At 37.0% G+C, this 17,164-nt stretch overlaps 1 protein-coding gene across 6 annotated transcripts in view; it reads right to left on the bottom strand.

Moving 5' to 3' along the window:
* LOC307167336 (uncharacterized protein) overlaps positions 1 to 17,164 on the bottom strand; it is a 79,240-nt gene that overhangs the window by 50,809 nt on the left and 11,267 nt on the right. The window contains exons 1-10 of one of the 6 annotated variants that reach the window (XM_079886355.1): positions 8,054 to 8,212; positions 7,499 to 7,558; positions 5,950 to 6,002; positions 5,390 to 5,455; positions 5,075 to 5,199; positions 3,637 to 3,924; positions 3,266 to 3,559; positions 1,581 to 1,961; positions 909 to 1,193; positions 517 to 810 (exon numbers count right to left, since the gene is read on the bottom strand). In XM_079886355.1, coding sequence (XP_079742481.1) covers positions 517 to 810; positions 909 to 1,193; positions 1,581 to 1,961; positions 3,266 to 3,559; positions 3,637 to 3,924; positions 5,075 to 5,199; positions 5,390 to 5,430 — 1,708 coding nt within the window. In that variant the 5' untranslated portion in view covers positions 5,431 to 5,455; positions 5,950 to 6,002; positions 7,499 to 7,558; positions 8,054 to 8,212. Of the gene's footprint in view, positions 1 to 516; positions 811 to 908; positions 1,194 to 1,580; positions 1,962 to 3,265; positions 3,560 to 3,636; positions 3,925 to 5,074; positions 5,456 to 5,949; positions 6,003 to 7,498; positions 7,757 to 8,053; positions 8,213 to 17,164 lie in introns of those variants that run through there. The other 5 variants (XM_079886351.1, XM_079886350.1, XM_079886353.1 and 2 more) reach the window with 5 other exon arrangements.

The raw sequence follows: 17,164 nt of genomic DNA, 5'->3' as shown, positions 1-17,164 counted from the left end.
CCCGCCAATCGGGCCCTAGGCACGTGCCTAGTTTGCCTTTGCGTTAATCCGGCTCTGTTGGCACTGTAATGGTGATTAAAGGTTACTTCTTGTTTGCAGTGTATGCTGTGTTTGCAGTGTATTCTTGTGGGTTTTTTTTCTTTTGCTTTCTTCTTCTGTCTCTTACAGAAGGTGGTGCATAAGCTCAGGCCTGACCCTTCTTTAAGTCTTGAGGAGAGCTATTACCTACTTCTGTGGATTTTATTACTGACACATGTTTTAATGAGTGTTTTAATCTTTGATGTATGTGAACAATAAAATTGTGATATTTGACAAACTACGTTTACTGCTTAGAATCAAGTATTGTGATTTGTAGAGGGCTCCTCCTGCCTGAAATAAGGAGGTGGTATAGTCAGCGTATATTTCCTAACACTACATTTTCAAACAAAAATAGAAATTTATCAAAAATTCTAACCAAAATAGATGGGATTCCACTAAAATAAGGAGACACATAGAGGAGACTAACATATTACTCACGTTGTACATGTAAAACAACAGCGGTTTCAGTGTTTCCTCCAGAAAATTTTCCAGTGCAAATCAATTTCTTCCCATGGTCGTCTTTTGAACCCAGAAAAGTTATGTTGGAATAGATAACCTGATCTAAACCAGAGGGTGTTTTGCTGCCCGTTGAGACCTGCATGTTCTCATAGTTCCATGTGATGGTTGGAGTCTCTCTCTGGCAGGAGTGATAGACCAAACAAGTGAAGTTCTTTGCGACGCCCTCTGTGACATCTGCCAGTTCAGGCTCAATCGTTATTTTATCATGAACACCTGGAATTTGAGTAAAATCTTGAAATGGGTCCAAATGTGAAATTGAAAATGAAATTATTGCTAATAGCACAAAATATATTTAGATTTTTTTCGCTTACATTGTGCACTTTTGACCTCTGTAGCTGTCACTGTTTTAACACCATGATGTGTTACAGAACATTTAATAGTCAAGCGTTCTGCTTTTACGACACCTGTGCGTGTCAGAGTGATTTTCCACAGGCCGTCTTTAACCTCCTCCTTTATTTGGTCATTACCTTTAGTACCGCTCAGAATGATGTCTGGTTTGCTGTATGGACACGTGTGGAAAGTCGAACATATTACTGTGATGGCGTCACCCGTCCTTTCACCTCCATAAATACTGATGCTCGGCTGCTGTGGACTTGCTATAATTGACAGAAACATTATAAATAATACATCATACACTTTAGAAACAACAACAAAAAATTTGCAAATAATGCTAGAACTTTTCTCAAAAATAACTATTTTCTGAGCCACATTTTAAACTATTTTATGCCACTTGTTTTAGTATTTTGAAATATAATGCAAAGACAAAAAAAAAAAAAAAAAAAAAAAAAAAGAAGAAGCTTTGGTGGCTAACTGTCTTGCCTTTAGTTTGAAATGTTAAATAAATAAATGGGTTAGAATAAAGTCATTTTGGGTAAGTAATTTTATTGTGTCTATAGTTATTGACCACACAATATTTCACTACAGTTGGACAATCACAGATATTACAGTGAAATAATAATATTATTCCCAAAATATTTACATACCATCAACAAGGATTGTGGAGGTGACATCATAAAATTTATAGTGGTCCCATGCAACATTTTCAGGGTCAATCCTTGTGTATAGTGTATCTCCATGGTGGGTCGGTTCCAGGTTTTTGATCAGCAGACTGCAATCCCCACTTGTGTTTCCGTATAAATCAGTTTTTCCTCTAAACTTCTCAATGACATCATCAGCATGCAAATTATCATAAACTAAAGGATAACCTTTAGAGACCCACTGATACCACACAACTCTACGTGGGTCTTTGGGTGGGTTTAATGTGTAAGAGAAAGAACATGGTATAACCAGACAGGAACCCTGGAGGCCGTGAATGTCTTTCGGCATTGTCACTTCCCATCCCAAATCTTTATATTCCATAATACCTGTGGGACAAAATTTGAAATATTAATGGCTGAGTAGTAGATTAAGCAACTTTTCAAACTTTTTCAAAAGAGTTCTCTTTACGGTTTCCCATCAATATTTTTTCTTTCAACCTTATTTTGCAATTCAGAGGTAAGCTATTTTCTTTGAATGTTTTGCTAACCGACTGCCTTAAAAAAAAAAAAAAAAAAGTAAATTGAAATAGGAATAGTATTGTAAGTGATAAAAAAGTATGTAATGATAAATGCTTAGTTCACTTACACAAGTGAGTTTGAATAACTAAAAAAGAACTATAGAGAGTACCTGATAATTTATTTTAGATTTACTCTTGATTTAGTATAGCTACACAGAATTACTGACTCCCAGAGTGCATTGAGGCATGAATAAATTAAGAAATTGTTTTGTTTGACTATTTTTTTGGCTTTATTTTGCCTTTTTTGGTTGTTGTCTTGTGTCAGTAGTAGCACAACAAAGACAGCAAATACAATTGTTATTGTTACAATTAATACATAATACAATTTAATTGTTTCCATTGTTCTGTTTTGCATGCTGAATGTTGATGTCTGCATGCGATTCAAGCCAGATCAATTGCAAGATATTATTATAACTACAGGGTGGATTATATTAACCCAAAGTTTGAGGTTTCACAAGATGTTTATGACATAAGAGTTGGGTCATCTTTTAAAAGCAATGTATTACTTATTTTTCTTTGAAGCCACAAATAACTGTGATTTCTAGTAATATTACTGCATCAATTGAAAGGGAATTGTAGTAATATAAATGAATTTCCAAGGGCCCAACCAAAAGGAACACTAACCACAATTTTTTATCAATTTATGAAGTCAACTAATGTGATGTTCCCTTTTCAGTTGTATTGACAATTCAACATTCAAGATGACTTTGGAAAATGAGAGAATGAAATTAAGAAGAAAGATAATTACAGAAGTGGATGAAATTAGGGCAAACTATTAAGAATGGCCCCGCCTCAAAAACTCTTTTTTTGCTGAGTAACAAAGGCATAGTATGTGAATAGTGCACATTACTAGAATTTTACAATTAAGTTAACCAAAAAATGTTTTGATTTTAGGTAAATAACAAGAATAATAACAAATGGCAGTAAACTGCTGTTTGTGCTTTAACCATTGTTTTTATTATTATATATATATATTTTAAATGATATAACAACAGTTTTTATAATAAAATAATGTGTTCTAACCACAATTTAGTATGCACATATTATAACAAGGCAGATTTCGAATGCTAAATATTCTATGGAAGTCATAAACTATGCTAACAAATTACTTACGTTGTACACGTAAAACAACAGCGGTTGCAGTGTTTCCTCCAGAAAATTTTGCAGTGCATATCAGTTTCTTCCCGTGTTCATCTCTTGAACCCAGAAAGGTTATGTTGGAATAGGTGACGCGTTTTAAACCAGAGAGTGTTTTGCTCTTTGTTGAGACCTGCATGTTCTTATAGTTCCATGTGATGATTGGAGCTTCTCTCTGGCAGGAGTGATAGACCGAACAAATGAAGTTCTTTGGGACGCCCTCTGTGACATCTGCCAGTTCAGGCTCAATCTTTATTTTATCATGAACACCTGAAATTGAAGTAAAATCTTGTAATAGCCCCAACTGTGGCATTTCAAATACACAGTTAATATGTGTGTTTACTCACATTTAGCACTTTTGTCTTTTGTAGTTGTCACTGTTTTGCCACCATAATATGTTACAGAACACCTAATAGTGGAGCGTTCTGCTTTTATGATGCCTTTGCGAGTCAGAGTGATTTTCCACAGGCCGTCTTCAAAGTCCTGATGGTCTATTTTGTCAGTTCCTTCTATACCGCTCAGAACGATGTTTGGTTTGCTGTATGGACACGTGTGGAAAGTCGAACATACTACTGTGATGGTGTCACCTGTCCTTTCACCTCCATAAATACTGATGCTGGGCTGCGGTGGACTTGCTATAATTCACAGACACATTAGAATTAGTACTATCCTGACATTTCATCCTACCCGTCAGATTGTCCAGGGCTTACTGCACATGTGCACATCAATATTTAATATTTATTTAAAAAATATCTGCATTGTGTAAGGGTAGGTTTAGGGAAGGGGTAGATATGGATGTTAATAAAGCCTCAAACCACATGAATATATGATGCTGGTAGCACAATCTGATAGATAGCATTTTTCACTGTCAAATTGTGCTACATTTTGTTTTAATGGGAGGTAGCAAAATCTGACAAGATAATCAACAGAACAAGTACTTCACATCACTTTCTTAACCATGAAGTGGCTCCTTAGTATTTGGACACTTAAAAATATCTGAATTTCATTGCATTAAATCTGCAATTTGTAAAGGAATGATTCCAGGGCTTAGTGAACTACCTTCACTTTTCACTCTTTAAATTATTTTTAACTAACTGATCTCAAGTCAGTTTCTCTCTGGTCGTATCAGCAGAATGAACACAGTGTGTGTGGTTCATCATATCAGCATATGAACATATTTCACAATGCTTGACAATATTTGACAATGTTTTGACAATATTTTTAAAATTACAATAATAAAAGCAGTTTATTGTGTCTATTGTTATTGACCACACAATATTTCACTTTTATAGACAATCACAGATATTACAGTGTATGCTGATGCTTATGTCTAGCTGTGTTTCTTTTCTGCCTCCCACTGGACATTCGATTCCCACTGGACATACACTTGATTTGCGTTATTGGTAACATGCCATGTTTTAGCGTATACTAACATGCTAATTTCTCTTTTGTTTGAACATAATCTCATTTGAATACAATTTCTTGATATGTATTATTACTTAAAATAATGTTAAAAAGGAACTACAAAATCAAGCTGTAATATTAAACTGGAAATGTGTATGTAATTGAGAACATAACATTCATACATCTATTTTCTTCTTGTTTGTAGATTTACAAAAAAAGAATTGAGAAGAAAATCACCAGTAAAGTCACTAAAGTTATGAAGACTGCTTTCTGGAGTTCTTTTCTGAAAGTGTGTGCAATCTGTTAAGCCTTTGTTCAAGCTATGAAATTGGTAAGAACAGAATACAGTAAAAGTATATTATTCCAAGAATATTTACATACCGTCGACAAGGATATTAGAGGTGACATCATAAAATGGATAGGTGCGCCATCCAACATTTTCAGGGTCAATCCATGCATATATTTCTTCTCCATGGTGGGAATATTCCAGGTTTTTGATCAGCAGACTGCAATCCCAAATTGATGTTCTATATAAATAAGTTTTTCCTCTGAACTTCTCAATGACATCATATGGATACCATGGATCATAAACTAAAGGATAACCTTTAGAGGCCCACTGATACCACACAACTCTATGTGGGTTGTTGGGTGGATACGATGTGTAAGAGAAAGAACATGGTATAACAAGACAGGAACCTTGGAGGCCATGAATTTCTACTGGCATTTTCACTTCCCATGCTAAAGTATCAAACAGCAGAACACCTGTGGGACAAAAGGTGAAATTTGGAGAAAATTAATGGCTGAAACTTTTTAAAAATATATATCTTTTTGTTTTTATATACAGTGTTTATGGCTTTCAATCACATAAGTAATAGAAAAAATATATTCAATGTCAAAATGTCATTGTATATCATTTTAAATTTAAATTAAGTAATAGAAAATATATATTGAATGTCAAAAAGTCATTGTAGTTCTATAATCATTTTAATTTAGGCTAAATTAAGTTAAGAATGGTTGAGAATTCTAAAGCTCTACAAATGCATGACATGAAATATAGCAACAGAGTTAATGATGTGCAACCTTTAGATCTAGTGAAATGACCAAGAAGCAGCATTAGAAATGGCTACAGAAATCTTCAGAAATTAATACATAGAAGTCAGATAATTAAAAAATATATATACGGTGACAGATTTGTATGATGTATATCAGTTGCACCTACTTCAGGAAGAAGAGAAACAAAACAATATATTCTATACCTTGTAAAAGCAAAAGAACGAGCAGAGGTTTCATCATGGTCCAGGGTTTGCCTCTAAAATCAAAAACAGTTGTTGTGTGGGTTAAGTTGTGATTCAGGGAGAAATAGTTTATTTGCCTTATGTTCATTTTAATAGAGAAGTGATGTGATACTTTGGTATAAGTCATGCTGAAAACTGTCAGACTGTAGATCATTGTCTGTTGCTGTGAGATCTGGATGTTTAATTTGAAAATGAACCGAGGACTCAAATAGAGTAGCAATATTGCGCTGGTATGGTGAAGAGATGAGTCCCACCTTAGGACCCCAGTAGTATGCCTGATCTAAAGCTGTTTTTGCGATAACTTGTTTTAGCTAATGTGAGCCGTTTTAGCTTTATGTGTATGCTTTGTAGCTATGTAGGCCTTCAGATAAATCAGCTGCTATTTACAAGATAAGATAAAAGCAGTTTCTAAAACATTTTCATAATGGGAGTCAATGTGTATATTTTTTTTGGAAGTCCATCAAAGCGCATCCATCCGTGATAAAAGTGCTCAAAACAGCTCTGGGGGGTTAATAAAGGCCTTCTGCAGTGAAGCGATGCGTCCGTGTAAGAAAAATATCCATATTTAAAACTTTATTGACTAAAATAACTAGCTTCCAGCAGACGGCCGTACGCAAGTCAACAAGATACAATTTGTGAAGATGTAGAAAAGAGGAGGTGATGTTTACTAGATTACAATATGGACACACAGGACTAAATGGATCACTATACAAAATAGGTAAACATAGTACAGGCAAGTGTGCCTTTTGTGGGGTAATAGAAACCGTTGAACATGTAATATTAAAATGTAGGAAATGCAATATAGAGAGAATTAAAATGATAAAGAACTTAAAAGGTAATACTAGGAAAAAAAGAAGATAAAATGGATATAGGGAGAGGATTAAAAAAGGATATTAATCAAAGAATAGTAATGGAATATATAATAGAAACAGGGTTAAACAAACTAATTTGATAGGAATTTAAGTATATATATATATATATATATATATATATATATATATATATATATATATATATATATATATATAAATAAGTGAACACACAATTTGTTTTCTTTGGCATGGGAGTTGAACACGCAGCAGCCAGAAATTCAGCTTAGGTGAACCCAAAATAAAACAAAATAAAAATAAAATAAAATATGAATAGAGACGTGACTATCATCCATGTACGAATAAAAACAGTAGATTGCGATATGTGCCTAAGGTGCGGAATATAGCTCATTTTTAGTTTACTTTTATTAAATTTGTATTTGGTTCATTAGGGTTCATGAATGTATAAATATCAATGCATTTCTCCAGCCAAATGTTTCAAACAGGCATTCTAGTGCAAACAAATGTAATGCTGTTCCAGGCCTAGCTATTTCCTGCCAATGCAGAGGGAAAAATTAAAGTTAAAATAATGTGATGGCAGTAATGATTATAAAACCAGTAACTAGAATGTTAAAAGATAAAACAGGTTCATAGGCCTTACATGTTCAGTCATTTGTGATGATTTTATTTGCATAACATACCTTTTGACTCGTCTGAGAAGATTTAAAGGAGCGTTGTGAAAAGCTTAAATGTATAAGTTTCTGTGAAAAAAAAAGGAAAAATGTTGTTTTGATAGAGAAAATGTGTGCAATAATTTGAAAACAATGTGAAAAAAAATTGAATAAACAGTTGCTGGGGATTATGTGCAACACTTGACACATTTGCTCCTGTCTCCTCAATTTTTCCTGTTTTTAAAGAGACTTTTTAATTTGTCAACAACATGGCCTTCTGTACTGGGCCTGCAACATTTTACATGTAAAAAACAAAACAAAAAGAAACATTTCAATATAAAAGTGAAGACAATTTTCAATAATGGAAATGTCACAAGGCACTAACATCCTAAATATTTTTTTTTTTTTTTTTTTTTTTATCCTATATCAATGTAGTTTTGACAATGAAATCAAGAAAAGAGCGGACAAAAATGTATGGAAACTGAAACCTAAAGTCTTCTGTTAAATAGAATGCATACTAAAATCACTTTGTAATGTTAAATCAGATGTAATAGGCTATAACCTTTTCTTTTTTTTCATTCTTACCTTCTTAATGCAGTCTTATTTGCAAATAAGTCGATTGGATTAAAAAAAAATGCCTACTCCAAAATGTGAAAAACGAATGAGCAAAAGACAAAACTGTTTGGTTATGCGAGAAAGATTCTATGAGAGGAAGTGTGAAACATACCCTCAACTCTTAAGCAAGTTTGTTTTTAGGAGTTTGCAGCATCTTGTCTTGAAATAATTTGATTATGCGCTCGATAAGCATGACGAACCCTACACTGAAAAAAACAAAGTCAAATTTACTTAATTTTTCTTTGGCAAGTTTTTGCACGCATATTTTTTTAAGTAAATTTAACACTCATATTTTTTAAGTAAATTTCAGATATGGAATTAAGTAAACTCTACTTAACTAAGTTAAGTGACAGTAACAAAGAAAATAAGTAATATTAACTTAGCTAAAAGGTTGAGTAATATCTATTTAGTTGAAGATTCCTTTGCAATATATTTCACTCAAACAATATAATATTGAATAAAACCACACTGTTAAAGTATATGCTTTACTTAGAAATATCTAAGTAATACATTAGATATTGTGTGAGACACCATATCTCATGTGAACGCAGAGACCTCGATACTTGGTAGACAATAAACAGTGACGGTAATATTTGATGGATTGTTTTTGTGTTTGAATGTGTCATTTTGAGTAGAAAATGAACTCCAAATGTCACAAAATGGCAAGTTACTAATCCTAACAACAAAAGCAATGATAAAACAGTGTAAATTGTTATGGACTTTTTAATTAATCAACTAACATTTGTTTTTCTTGCATTCATATGCTTTTAAATGTTCCGAACTCTTTGGGGGGAAACTTATGACTTTGGGTGTGTGTGTGTGTACATAAAAATTAGGGGAAATGAAACTAGACAGATGACTAGTTCTCAAACCTTGTGATAAGTAATCACAAAAACAGAGTTTGCTTGTGCCAGTGACAGAGGGAAAAGGTTGGGGCTTTTGAACCAATTGAACCAATCATATTGAAGGTGACATGTCAGTCACAATAATCTTATTTGTTTTCTCGATTCTATAAAAACTGTTGTATCCGTGTTTTCTGGTGGGATTCTCAATGGAATTTGTCTGAGATCCTCTGGCCATGCTTCTTCTTGGGAGAGATTACCTGAGACTGCTCGGGAACTCTTCCGGCCGTGATTAAAGCATTTAAAGGACATTTGATAAAGTCTGTTTGTCGATCATTGCTGCGCAGCAAGAAAACTAGTAAGGGAAACGAGTTAGTTAGGTGACTATTATTGAACGGGGACGTCGATTTGTAGACGAGACCAGATAGTTAGGTTTAGAGAAAAATCTACCACAAAATACAGCTGGAAAACTGTGAAAAATCAACCTCATTAATTATTCAAGGCCCAGTGAATGATGGGAACACCAGTATCAGAAAAGTTGAGTAATTTTACTTAATTTTATAAATTAATGTTTATATTTACGCTTTCTACACGCTTGAATTGAGTACTAATATAGAATTTACTTAACTTTTTCATGTAAATTACATTGGGTTTTTTTCTGTAGTATTTACTTGACCACAAAATCATTAGTGTAGAAGTAAGAAAATCAGCTGCCACTCTGTTAAATTATAATGTACTTTAATATATAAACTGTGTTGTTTAACTGATTTGCTGAGGCATTACATTTATCTAAAAGCCTCTAGAATGTTAAAAGCCTCTAAAATGCATTCTGATACCTTTTAGTTGTGTTCAGAAAGTTCTAATACCTGCCAGTGACATGTTTCAGGGGTTTTAGATAAAAATGAACTTGTCGTGTCCCAAAAGCATTAGGCCTAAGTAGATCCTAGTAACAAAATATCATCTAAAGCCCAATTCAGAGGGGACATTTCTAAGCAACATTTAAGTTACAGTTACAGGACTCGACAACTTAAACTGCCCGATAGGGCCAGAAAGGCGGTCGGGACAATTGTCCATCCAGTGCTGCGTCATCATGAAAGTTTAGCATTTTTACTTTTTTAATCGATTTTTAAACAATTCAGGTGTAAAAACACATGAAATGTGTTACTCGCGTGCTACCTAAAACAGTTTTCTGTAAGTGTGTGCACAAGGTGCTGCCTCTCAGTGCGTGAACTAAGGAAAGTAGCTAAAACCTGCTCAAAAAGTTACTAAATGTCACTAGATGGCTGCATGGTCTAATCAGCAAATTCATTATGTCATTACATGGTATTTTTATTCTGCCTATTAGCCCTTAACATTTGTTATATGGTTAGGTTATGGTTATTTTTCTGTTTCTGTTGTCACATGAACATGTGAAATACTGACTGAAATAATGACTTTGTTCTAGCGACTTCTTGGACAAACCTTATCTAGTTTCTGAGACTCAACAGTACTGCACAATGAGTGCCAGGTCTTGCATTCCTACCGCAGGCACACTTTCCTCTATGTCTGGATGTTCGATTCCAGGTTTGAGTTTTTTAGTTAATTTTTGGAAGGAAAGAATATGCTATTTTACTGCATGTATCTATAAACGCAAATGAGCATCTGATCCACATCTTGCTTTCCAGTAGTATATATAGAGGGTGGAGCCTGCTAATGCCTCCAATACTTTGCCAAAGAAACTAAAACATCTGTTTGGTTTTGAAAATCATCTCTATCTCATTCACTCTCATGTGACATTGCAGGTCTTCATCATCATGAAAGTTTATTATCTGGTACGGGAACAGAGTTTCTTAGTTATTTTGTTTTCCTAACACAAAGTATTGTCATTAAAGGATTAGTTCACCTCAAAATGAAAATTTCCTGACAATTTACTCACCCCAATGCCATCCATTTTTTTTCATTTATTTATATAGCACATTTAAACAGCCGCTAGACAGACCAAAGTGCTTTACAGAACAAGCATATAAAATAACAGCAGCAAAACAACACATAAACATGCAACGAAACTAAGCTAAGTTTAATTTAAAAAAAAAGAAACAAATGTAAAATAGTAAAAATAGTAAAAACAGCTCAAGAAAAGTAATCAATATGCTAATGAGAATAGGTATGTTTTGACCAGAGACTTAAAAACAGAGAGGTTGGGAGCCGTTCTGATCTCTAGAGGCAGGGTGTTCCACAGACGAGGCCCTGCCACCGCAAAAGCACGCTCCCCTCTACGCCTAAGTCTGACACGAGGGACTACCAGCAGCGCCTGGTCGTGGGATCTGAGACTTCTGGACGGAATGTACGGATGAATAAGTTCAGAGAGATAAACCGGTGCTACACTGTAAAAAAAATCCCGTAGTTTTTACGGAAAAAAACTGGCAGCTGGGGTTACCAGAACAATTCCGTAAAATATACAACAAAACAGTAATTGCTTTTACCGAATAACATGTACATTTTACAGTTTAAACCAGCATATAACACACTGGAGTTCTGTTATATTTACTGGTTTAAACTGTAAAATGTACGTGCTATTCTGAACAACATGTCAATTTTACAGTATAAACCAGTAAATGCAACAGTAAATTTCAGTAATATGATATAATGTTAATTTACCATCCTATTGAAGTATTAATATCTGTTTTGTACACTGATAACCACCAATCACAGCAGTGATGAGAGTCACATGATCAATCAAAGCTCAACACAAGCAGTTCTTCCACAAGAAAGTTAATACTAATATATATAGAAGCTGCACAGTGTCATTCACACAAACATTAAACACCATCATGGTAACACATGAAATTTTAAAAATGCAATAAACATTAATTTAACAACATTAAATGTAACATAAACCCCTAATGTACATAACTGATTAGAAAAAACGAAGAAAACTATGAAGAAACAAACAGTTATTTCAACAAAAATACATCAAATGTGAAGTGTCACAGGGAATTGTGGGAATGTCAATTTACGGTTTTTCACTGTAAATTATACAATGAGTTGTTTTTTCACTTTCAAAAACTGTAAATTTAACGGTATGTTACAGTAAAATTACATTAAATGTACCGTTAGATCTATCACAGTTATTTACCGTATATAGTACGGAAACTTTCTGTTAACCAATTAACAGTTTTTCACAGTAGCATTTTTACAGTCTTTTACCGTTAAAATTACGATCATTTTTTACAGTGTATGTTGTGTAAAGATTTGAAGGATTTTAAAATCTATTCTCTGCCGAACTGGTAGCCAATGTAAAGATCTGAGGATGGGAGAGATATGATCATATTTGCGACAATTATGGATGAGTTTAGCCGCAGCATTTTGGACTAACTGAAGACGGGAGATTTGAGAATCTGATATACCGCATATAGTGAGTTGCAATAATCCAGCCGACACGTGATAAAAGCATGAACCGCCATTTCCAGAGTTATTGGAGTGAGAAAGCCTTTTATTTTAGATAGTAAGCGAAGTTGATAGAAACCGGAACTGATTACAGATGAGATGTGTTTATCAAACTTTAAAGACTGGTCAACAAGAACACCTAAGTTCCGCACTCCAGTAGATTTAAAGGGAGATAGACTCCCCAAGTCTGGGCATGTACACTGGGACCTTTCACTCGGGCTGAAAACAATGACCTCAGTCTTATCATCATTAAGAAATAGGAAATTTTGAGTCAGCCAGGCCTTCACCTCCTCTAAGCATAGCAGAAGAGTGTTTAATGCTGCAGGATTATTGCGTTTGATTGGAATGTAAATTTGGGTGTCGTCTGCATAAAAGTGAAATGATACACAGTGTTTCCTAAAAATCGTACCCAGCGGTAGTATGTAGAGGGAAAATAGAGAGGGAGCCAAAATGGAGCCCTGTGGAAGACCACAGCTCAGAGGTGCCATGGAGCTGGAGAAGTTTCCCATCTTTACTAAAAACTTTCTGTCAGAAAGGTAAGACTGTAACCATGACAAGACAGAGCCTTTTATGCCCACCCACGTCTCCAGTCTAGCTAACAGAGTCGGGTGGTCGATGGTGTCAAAAGCCGCCGACAGATCAAGGAGAACTAGAACCACAGTGTCTCCAGAGTCAGTAGAGATATAAATGTCGTTTAGCACTCACAGGAGAGCGGACTCAGTGCTGTGGGCAGTCCTAAACCCAGATTGAAAAACCTCACATATACAGTTACTGTATCTGACAAAAAGTGTTGGAGTTGATCCAACACGATTTTCTCCAACAGCTTGGAAATGAAAGGTAGTACAGAGATGGGCCGGTAATTTTTTAAAACAGAAGGATCCAGCGAAGGCTTCTTGAGCAGAGGAGTGACCGTAGCCACTTTAAGATTGGCCGGAACAGAGCCAGTGTTCAGACACTTGTTAATAAGAGATACCATACCTGGACCCACCGAGTTGATGATTAATTTTAAAAATCTCGGGTGAATGATATCACTTGAGCAGAATGAAGGTTTGAGCTTGGCGCTCACATCCTTCAGTGTCTGGAGGTTAATGGGATCAAAAGCCTCCCAAACACAGGAGGTACGCGGCATAATAGGGGGGAGAGTTAATTTAGGGCAGATACTGATCCTTAATTTAGTGATTTTGTTAATAAAAAATCTCTGGAAGTCTTCACATAGAGCATCTGAGGCAACAGACAATTTAACAGATGGATTTAAGACAGAATGAATGACAGAAAACAAGACCTTAGGGTTAGAGTGATTGGACTCTAAGTTTGAGAAGTATGCGGCTTTAGCTGATTTAGCAACATTCTGGTATGCTGTAAGAGAGTCTTTGAACATGCGGAAGGAGACAATTTGCCTGTCCCGTTTCCATTTGCGTTTGGCCTTTCTACAATTTTGTCTATGGTAACGAGTGTCAGAATTTTGCCACATATCTGATTTTGGTTTGGGTTTGTGAGGCTTAAGAGGAGCAGTCACATTTGCTACTTTAAGCCAAGCAGAATTTAAAAGACTAAGATGCTGATCTGCATCCAGGTCAGATAATGGTTGGTCCAAGTGCAAGTGAGAGCATAGTTCAGTAAAGCACAAGTCGAAGTTTGTGTTGAACTGTGGAGAATAGAACCGCGACATGACAGGACCAATAGTGGGTTGAGAAAGCTCCAGAAGAGACAGTGAGAATAAAATAGGCTTGTGATCAGAGAGAGGAAAATCAGAGTCTTATTTATTGTTGTCTGTCTCGAGCCACGCGGAAAACGCGTGCATGCTAGAAATAGAACTGACGCCTAAAAGTGTTCCAGCAACGGGAATGTTCTCTGGCTAGAGTGCAGAATAGCGGAGTTTGTACGGACCGAAGTGCATGCCTGAGCTTGTGTTTTGGGTTAAGCTGCATTGCTTTGACATTGTGGAAAATAGAATAATAGAAACAAAATGTATTAGGCTTTTTACCCGTTATTATCAATCTAAATTAATCTCGTTTTTAATTTAACTTAATTTAGTTTTTCTTTATTTAAATTTCATTTTTCTTTATTTAAATTTCATTTTTCTTTAGGCCTATTTAAATTTCGTTTTTCTTTATTTAAATTTCATTTTTCTTTATTTAAATGTAGTTTTTTCTTTGTTTAAATTTCGTTTTTCTTTATTTAAATCTACCCTTTACTGTGTCAGTAATTTGTTAGTCAGAAAAATATTAGACTACCTTAAAAGTATTGCTTAAGTTAACAGACCTGTGTGTGTGCATTTTATATCACTAGTGCAGTGTCCATTCTCGGAGCATATAAGCCCTGCCCGCGTGAGGAGTGCCGCTTCCTGCTCGCACTGTTCTGTAGTTTACTAAAAGTTTATTAATTCTGAACGTTTCGCATCTCGCGTGTCCATCTATATTGCACCAAATGTGACACTGCTCTCCCTTGTGAAGTCGATTGGATGAACGGTTCTCGAAATAATCAAAATGCAAACGGACAGACAGACACAGAGAATACTGCCTTTATTAGAGAGAAGAATATGTTCAGCCCTCTCTCTCCGAAGCTTCGAATATTCGATGTTCATTACTACCGAAGCTTCAAAGCTCAAAAAATGGTATTCGGACCAGCCCTAATCAGAAGCAGAGGGTTTTCCCCGAGGAGAAACCCACTTCGTACAATCAAGATCACGCGGCAGTGTCTCCGCGCCTTGGTTATATGGAGGAAATACTGGTTCCTATCTCACATGAGCAGTCATTCATTGTGAAACAGTTCGAGAAACTGTTGGGCCTCATGGCAGCAGCGTCCAATGTGATACCCTTTGGCCTACTGTACATGAGACCCTTGCAGTGGTGGCTCAGAACCAGAGGGTTCTCCCCGAGGGAAAACCCACTTTGTACGATCAAGATCACGCTGCATTTTCTCTGCGCCTTGGTTATATGAAGGAAATACTGGTTCCTATCCCACATGAGCAGTCACGCACTGTGAAATAGTTCGAGAAACTGTTTGGCCTCATGGCAGCAGGTCCATTGTGAGTCTCTTTGGCCTACTGTACATGAGACCCTTGCAGTGGTGGCTCAGAACCAGAGGGTTCTCCCCTAGGGGAAACCCACTTCATACAATCAAGATCACGTGGCGGTGTCTCCGCGCCTTGGCTGTATGGAAGAAATACTGGTTCCTTTCCCAGGTTCCGGTGTTGGGAGCTCTTTGCCATCGAGTTGCTATCTCGACAGATGCTGCCCTCACCGACTGGGGAGCGGTAATGGGAGGCCGCTCATCCCAGGGCCTGTGGAGGAGTCATCATATTTTTTGGCACATAAATTGCCTGGAGATGATGGCAGTCTTCAATGCATTGAGACATTCCTCCCAGACCTGAGGGACCATCATGTGCTTGTCCGTACAGACAACACATCGGTGGTCTCTTACATAAATACTGTATGTAGGAGCAGACATCCTGTTGAGGCAGGGGCTGAGGCCCGGGGAATAGAGGCTCCACTCCGAGGTGGTGGAGCACATTTGGGGGGTTTATGGCTAGGCACAAGTAGATCTTTTCACGTCTCAGGATATGACGCACGGTCCACTTTGGTTCTCCCTCACACACCCAGCTCCCTTGGGGCTGGACGTTGTGGTATGGACATGGCCGAGGCTACGTCTGTACATCTTTCCCCGATTACTCTGCTCCCAGGAGTTCTGGAGAAGGTCCGCCGATATGGAATTATTATACTACTAGTAGAACCGTACTGGCCGAGCCTACTGGTTCTCGGACCCGGTGTCTCTCCTCGACAGCTCTCCCTTGGAGATTCCAGTCAGGAGGGACTTTCAGGAACGTCTTAGGTTACGACTGTAACCCTAGTTCCCTGAGAAGGGAACGAGACGATGCGTCACTTTGCCATACTTCCTACATCCCTGTGATCGACTTGCTTTGGCCCTTTTCGAAGCTAGCGTGGTTCTAAACTGGATGTCCTTTATCCTTTCCTGGTCGTCACGTCACCCGCCCGTGACGCCCACTCTCGCCATTGGACTAGTTGACACAAGTGCTTCAGACGCAATCACGCAGGAGCGTTCCCAAAGCGTCATCGACGCATCGTCTCGTTCCCTTCTCAGGCCCCGTCCACACTACTGCGTTTTAGTTTAAAACGGAGAATTAAAACGAAAACGCGGATCACGTGACCATTCACCAACACTGGGCATGCGCGTGCCGGTGTAAACACAACTTCATTGATAAAATTATCCTACCATGCGCTGGTTCTTTCCGGGTTAACCCAAAACCGACGCTCCATGTACGGTCGATACAGCCGCTGCACACGGGAATTGTCACAGATCACTCGAATAATAGCTTGCCTTCGGCGCATGTAGGCAGTTATAGCATTGTAAAATGCAGAATTTACTTGCACAACAGCTGCTAGCAAAGATATACGGCATGACTGATGACACCCAATCATAGAGCCGAGCGTGAGCCTCTACTACGTCAACGTTTCTAAAGTCCTCCGTTTTGACCCGTCCAGACTAAAACGCTCTCCGGAGATTCAAAATGAAAAACGGGTCGGCAGCGTTTCTAATCCGTTTTGGGTCTCCGTTTTTGCCGTTTTAGTGTGGACGGGAGGTGCAAACGTAGCAAAAGTTCTCCGTTTTTAAACGAAAACGCAGTAGTGTGGACGGGGCCTCAGGGAACTAGGGTTACAGTCGTAACCTGAGACGCTTTCCATAGATCCTCCATCGGACAAAAAAGATCTTAGTTTTCAGCCACTATGTTCAACATCAACTTCAGCCTCAAGTACAGAAGATGAGGAATGAGAAAGGCATCGGAAACAAAACA

Source organism: Squalius cephalus, assembly GCF_949319135.1.
Source record: "Squalius cephalus genome assembly, chromosome: 11".
Classification (NCBI taxonomy): Eukaryota; Metazoa; Chordata; class Actinopteri; order Cypriniformes; family Leuciscidae; genus Squalius; species Squalius cephalus.
Note: the sequence above shows the minus strand (reverse complement) of the source record. Positions and strands in the feature narration are given on the sequence as shown.